Source organism: Nannospalax galili, unplaced genomic scaffold (assembly GCF_000622305.1).
Source record: "Nannospalax galili isolate Female #2095 unplaced genomic scaffold, S.galili_v1.0 scaffold5, whole genome shotgun sequence".
NCBI lineage: Eukaryota > Metazoa > Chordata > Mammalia > Rodentia > Spalacidae > Nannospalax > Nannospalax galili.
Genome location: NW_008353126.1, coordinates 2,988,474 through 2,994,387, shown reverse-complemented (window position 1 = coordinate 2,994,387; position 5,914 = coordinate 2,988,474). Strand labels below are relative to the sequence as shown.

Below are 5,914 nucleotides of genomic sequence, written 5' to 3'. Positions count from 1 at the left end.
TTTTGGTCTTTTTGAGACAGGGTCTCCCTGTAGCTCCAAATGGCCTGGAACTCACTACGTAGACCAGACTGGCCTTGACTTCACAGAAGATCCGCCTGCCTCTGCCTCCCAAGTGCTGGGATTAAAAGCATGCTCCACCATGCCTGACCTGACACAAAATATTTTAAACTTGAAAGCCAGTGAAAATTAGCTTCTGTCATTCCAGCTCTTTTCTCCAGACTCATGAAGGACAAGAAACTCATAATTAATCATCATATTAATATAGTAGAAAGACATACAAGGTTCTGAAGTGTGGGCTTTGCTAATTGGATATTGTAATGGGATAAAATAAATGGTTTTCCTCTATTTAACTTTCAAATAGATTACATAAGAAGTCTCATGTTTTAGAACTGCGTGTCTCCTGTGAACTAACTCCTCTCTCAGCTTCCCTCCTCCTGAACCCATTCCTGACTCTCTGCCAGTACACTAGCATAGCGCCACTTGTCAAGGCCCCTGGACACCTACAGTTTACCAGACACATCCTCACAGATGTCGGTTTGCTTTCTCAGCAGTGTTTCCTGCTCCTGCCTCAGATTCTCTCCTCTGCGCTTCAGGGTTATACTGCTTTCTGCCTTGCCACTCACAGTCCACTTCCTTGTCCTCTGCGCCATCCTTCTGGCCTATGAATGTGTAATGCTCAGGGCTCAGTTCTTGACTGTCTCCTGCCTCCCCGTCTTCCTCCCCTGTCTTTGTTCCATCTTGGTAGTTTTATCCAATGCTCTGGTTCAGCACTTCCAGTAGAAGTTTTTGTGCTGGTAGAAAAGTTCTCTGTGTTGCTCAGTAAAATAGCCACTAGCCATGCACATAGCTGTGGAACATTTGAAATGTGGTTACTGCAATGCTGGGCATGGTGGCACACGCCTTTAATCCCAGCACTTGGGAGGCAGAGGCAGGCGGAACTCTGTGAGTTCGAGGCCAGCCTGGTCTAAAGAGTGAGTTCTAGGCCAGCTGGGGCTACAGGGAGACCCTGCCTCAAAACGACCAGAAAAAAAGGGAAGAAAAATGTGGTTAGTGTGAAAGAGAGGAAAGGTTTTTGTATTATTTAACTTTAATTAGACTGTAATGGGAAAAACACCCCAGGGATTAGAAAATCAATTAATGTAATTCACCAGTAAGAATAGTAAATATGAACGTGAAAGTAACCCAAATATCCAAATGGGTCATCAATTCTCTATTAAATGAAAATATTTAAGAGTATCAGCACTCGGGAGGCAGAGGCAGGAAGATCTCTGTGAGATCAAGACCAACCTGGTCTACATAGTGAGTTCTAGGCCAGGGAAACCCTGTCTCAAAAAACAGTTATCAGATTGGAAAAAGAATAAAATCTAACTATACAACTATTTATAAGGAACTATCTAAAATACTAAGATATAATACGCCTGAAAATAAAAGGATAGAAGAAAAAATTATGTCAAAACCAAAAGGAGAGTGGTACAGCCATGTTGATACCAGGTAAAAATATACTCAGGACAAAAGCCTCCACGGTAAGGTGCTTACCTATATGTGCAAGGTTCTAGGAGAGGACTGGTGAGAAAAAAGTACAGGAGTGAAGAGGGAATTTATGGATCAGGGGACTTACACAGGTGGATTTCTATGTTGGTCATACTTTTAAAGCTGGGTATTTAGGTATCAGACATCCTTTATATTATGCCCTTTTGTTGTCTAGGTTTTGTTTGTTTGTTTTGAGACAGGGTCTTGCTTTGTGTACCAGCCTGGCCTTGAACTCACGATACATACAGTTCAGGCTGTCTTTCAACTTTTGATCCTCCAGTCTCAGCCTTCTGAATGCTGGGCTGACAGGCATGTACCACCCTGTCCAGCTAGCTATATTGTGCTTTTTGAAACCTCTATTTAATTTTTAAAAGATTGGATGGTTGTAGAAATCTCTATGCTTTATATTTAATACTTTTATTGAAAAGTCATTTTTAAGAACCTTTATTATTTCCTGATTAGCAGTAAACCCATCTTAGAATGGAAAGGGTTAACTTAGAAAAGACTAGCCCAGCTTGGTGTGGTGGTGCAGTCCTTTAATCCCAGCACTTGGGAGGCAGAGGCAGACAGATCTCTGCGAGTTCAAGGCCAGCATGGTCTACATAGTGAGTTCCAGGACAGTTGGGGCTACAGGGAGACCCTGTCTCAAAAAAAAAAAAAGGACCAAAGAAAAAAAGAAAAGACTAACAGTGTATTATTTTTTAATTCTTTGAAAATTGAAGCCTTAAACCTTTCCATATGATTTTACTTATTTAAACCACTCTACAATTTATTTGGGTTCTTTTTTTTTTTTTTGAGACTACATGGATTGTATAAAACTAGTTATTATAAAATGCCTTTTCTAAATTAGGGGGTAATGTTGGTAACCAGTGATTAGTTCCCAACCAAAATGTAACTTCCTTACATCGAAGCAATTTAGAGGGACTGTCTACTTTTATGTAGTGTACAAAGTAGTAATTCTATTCTTCAGACAAAAATCTGTGTGTTTGCTCTTTTTATAGGGGTTTGTGAGTCAGACTTGAGAATTGAATCATGGTGATACTAATTCTGTGCCAAAAGGCTCCCTGGCTTATCTGAGTCAAATTTGTTTTTTTTGCAAAGGTGCACGCCCCAAGTTGGGACGAAGACACAGTATGGAAAATATGGAACTTATGAAGTTAACACCAGAAAAGGTTGGCTTTATGTTTTAAATTTGTGAGTTGTTAACAATAGTTTAGTAAATTTTACCTTAAGTGAAAGAGATTAAATAAGACTTGTCCTATGTGGTTATCACTTAATAATTTGCTTTTAAAAAGAATCATAAAAGGGTACAATGCAAAAAGAATGTGTCCAGCATACTGTCATCTGTTTAGTAAAAGGATATATGCATATATATCCTCTGTAGATTCATGTAACATTTCCAGAAAGATACATAAGAAACATTACAATTACTTCTGTAAAAATGATTGGGTGTAGCTGGGTGTGGTGGCGCACACCTTTAATCCCAGCACTCAGGAGGCAGAGGCAGGCAGAGCTCTGTGAGTTCAAGGCCAGCCTGGTCTACATAGTGAGTTCCAGGACAGCTGGAGCTACAGGGAGACCCTGTCTCAAAAAGACCAAAAAAGGGGGAAAAAAAAAAAAAGATTGAGTGTTTAGAACAGGCTAAAACTACTTCATACACTCTTTTGAACTGTGTGAATATTTCACTTTGTAAATTTTTAAAAATTGAAACATTATCAGGGAGATAACAAAAAAGGTGCATGCTAGGTCTACTCTAGTCTTAGTTTGAACTGTGTGAATATTTCACTTTGTAAATTTTTAAAAATTGAAACATTATCAGGGAGATAAAAAAGGTACATGCTAGGTCTACTCTAGTCTTAGTGTTGAAAAGTGTAAATAACTACATAGAACATTTTCGATATTTTATGTTCCAATTTGTGTTAGGTAGTTTTATATTCTTTTGAAAAATATTTATTATTCTTATTTTATGTGTATGAGTATATTGCCTACATGTGTGTAGGTACATCCATGTTGTACAGTGCCCTTGGAGTCAGAAGAGGGCACTGGATTCCCCTGGAACTAGAGTTACAGCTAGCTGCCATTGTAGGTGCTGGGAATCGAACTCAGGTCCTCTACAAGAGCAGCCATTGCTTTTAAGCACTGAGCCATCTCTCCAGCTCCCAGTTTTATATTCTTAAATCCAGGGCAATTTTTCTCTCACAAGTAATTTTCCATTATGAGTTGTGGATGAAAAAGAATTGATGGCTTGATTTACTTCTAGCTAGTTTGTCTCACTCCTGTGGGAGCCTTAGAGCAGGGGCTGGGTCCAGTTTGTACCTCATAAGAGACTCTTCTGAGTTGACAGAGTTGTGTATCTTGATTAGAGTAAGGGTTATATAGCTTCCAGTTATATACTTAATATTTATGCAGTTGAGGATACATGAATTTTTCAAGAAAGTGTGCTTTACCGAAATAGTTATTACCTAGCACAGACCTTTAAAGAGTGACTTGCTAACACTTAAAATCTTGAATGTCAAAACTGCAAATGTTACCGAATTGTATGGAATGTGTATTTTTTCCTCTGCACCTAATACTTGCTATTTGGAGTCTGCTAGATATTGTCATGCACACTGAAGCTAGTTCTACTTTTTGTTTTGTTTTTATTGTTTCTGAGACAAGGTCCTCCTGTGTAGCCTAAGCTGATCTTGAACTTACAGTTCTCATGCCAGAGAAATCTGATAAACTAGATTTGTCAAATTATTTTTGTCTATTGAGAATTTCATACGTTTTAATGAAAAGTCTAGTTCTATCAACAGAAAAGTCACTTTTACTATATAAACATTATATTCATTTTTATTTAAAAATTTATTAACATTGCTTTCTTTAAAAATATGATTATTAAAAATAATAAATAAATTTTTAGTTATGATTAAAAAATATGATTACATTGAAAATTTTTGTATAGGTTGGAGAATTTGGAAAGGAAATGAATGCCAAATCCCATTACAGCATCAATGTAGATATTCTTTTTTTCTTTTTTTTGTCTTTTTGAGACAGGGTCTCCCAGTAGCCCCAGCTGGCCTGGAACTCACTATGTAGACCAATCTGGCCTCAGACTCACAGAGATCCTCCTGCCTCTAAAGGCATGTGCTGCCATGCCCAACTAGATACTCATGTCTTTGGTCTTTTTGAGACAGGGTCTCCCTGTAGCCCCAACTGTCCTGGAACTCACTATGTAGACCAGGCTGGCCTAGAACTAACGGAGATCTGCTTGCCTCTGCCTCTGAGTGCTGGGATTAAAGGCGTGCGCCACCATGCCCGGCTGTGGTTAAAATTCTATGTATGAGCTGCATGTGGTGTTGAATGCCTTTAGTTTCAGCACTCAGGAGGCAGAGGCAGGCAGATCTCTGTGAGATTGAGGCTGGCCTGGTCTGTATAACCAGCTGGGGCTACAGGGAGACTCTGACTCAAAAAGACCCAAGAAAACCAACAACAAAATTCTATATATGCTGGGCATGATGGTATACACCTTTAATCCCAGCATAGGGGAGGCAGAAGCAGGTGGATGTCTGCAAGGTCAAAGCCAGCCTGGTCTACATGGCAAGTTCCAGGCTAGCTGGGGCTACAGGAAGACCCAGCCTGGGGATATACAGACACACACACGCACGCACGCACGCACGCCTCAAATTTCTAGTTGTGACAGATTTTTGTGTACTTCATGTCCAGAATAATGCTTTCCTGACCATTCAGATTTTGTTTTTGTTTTTATAGGATTTTTGGCACACTTTGTTTTCTTACTCTTAGGTTCATAAAAGCACCCACAGTCCCACAGTCAGCTCTTGAATATGCTGAAAGAAAGGGACTCTTAAGTTATCTATTCCTGAGGTTAAAGGAGGAGGACAACAGGGTCAAAGCCATCCTGGAGACATAGTGAGTTTCAGGTCAGCGTAGGCTACACAGTGAGACCCTGTGTCTACAGTCAAAACATACAAACAACCACCATCACAAACCCACTCAGAGATCTACAATTCTCCCATCCTAATAGCTAGTGGATAAAGATGTCAGGCCAGTATTTCCAAAAACCAAGGGTTGGGGTTTTTCATGTCTGGCTTTCCACTTGCAATTTTGTAGGTACAGAATTGGAACAGTGAAATTCTTGCTAAACAAAAACCTTTTATTGACAAACCATCTGCAAAGCTACTCTTTGTCAACAGACTGAAGGGGAAAAAATACAAAGCCAGTACCTCCACTAAAGTTCTTCAAGATGCCAGTAATTCCATTGACCATCGAATTCCAAATTCTCAGAGGGTATGTTTAAGTTTTGAATGTTGCGTTTTGAGTACCTAATTATAATACTTTAGTTTTCTTGTATTCATACTGAATTTCTGATAATTTAGACACTTCA

General features: G+C 39.3%; 1 protein-coding gene across 6 annotated transcripts in view; it reads left to right on the top strand.

The window, feature by feature from the left end:
- The window catches only part of Gpsm2 (G protein signaling modulator 2), a 50,525-nt gene that overhangs the window by 34,382 nt on the left and 10,229 nt on the right, over nt 1-5,914 (top strand). For all 6 annotated transcript variants that reach the window (XM_008850423.3, XM_008850422.3, XM_029554688.1 and 3 more), the window contains 2 exons: nt 2,632-2,702; nt 5,641-5,817. In XM_008850423.3, coding sequence (XP_008848645.1) covers nt 2,632-2,702; nt 5,641-5,817 — 248 coding nt within the window. The remainder of the gene's footprint in view (nt 1-2,631; nt 2,703-5,640; nt 5,818-5,914) is intronic.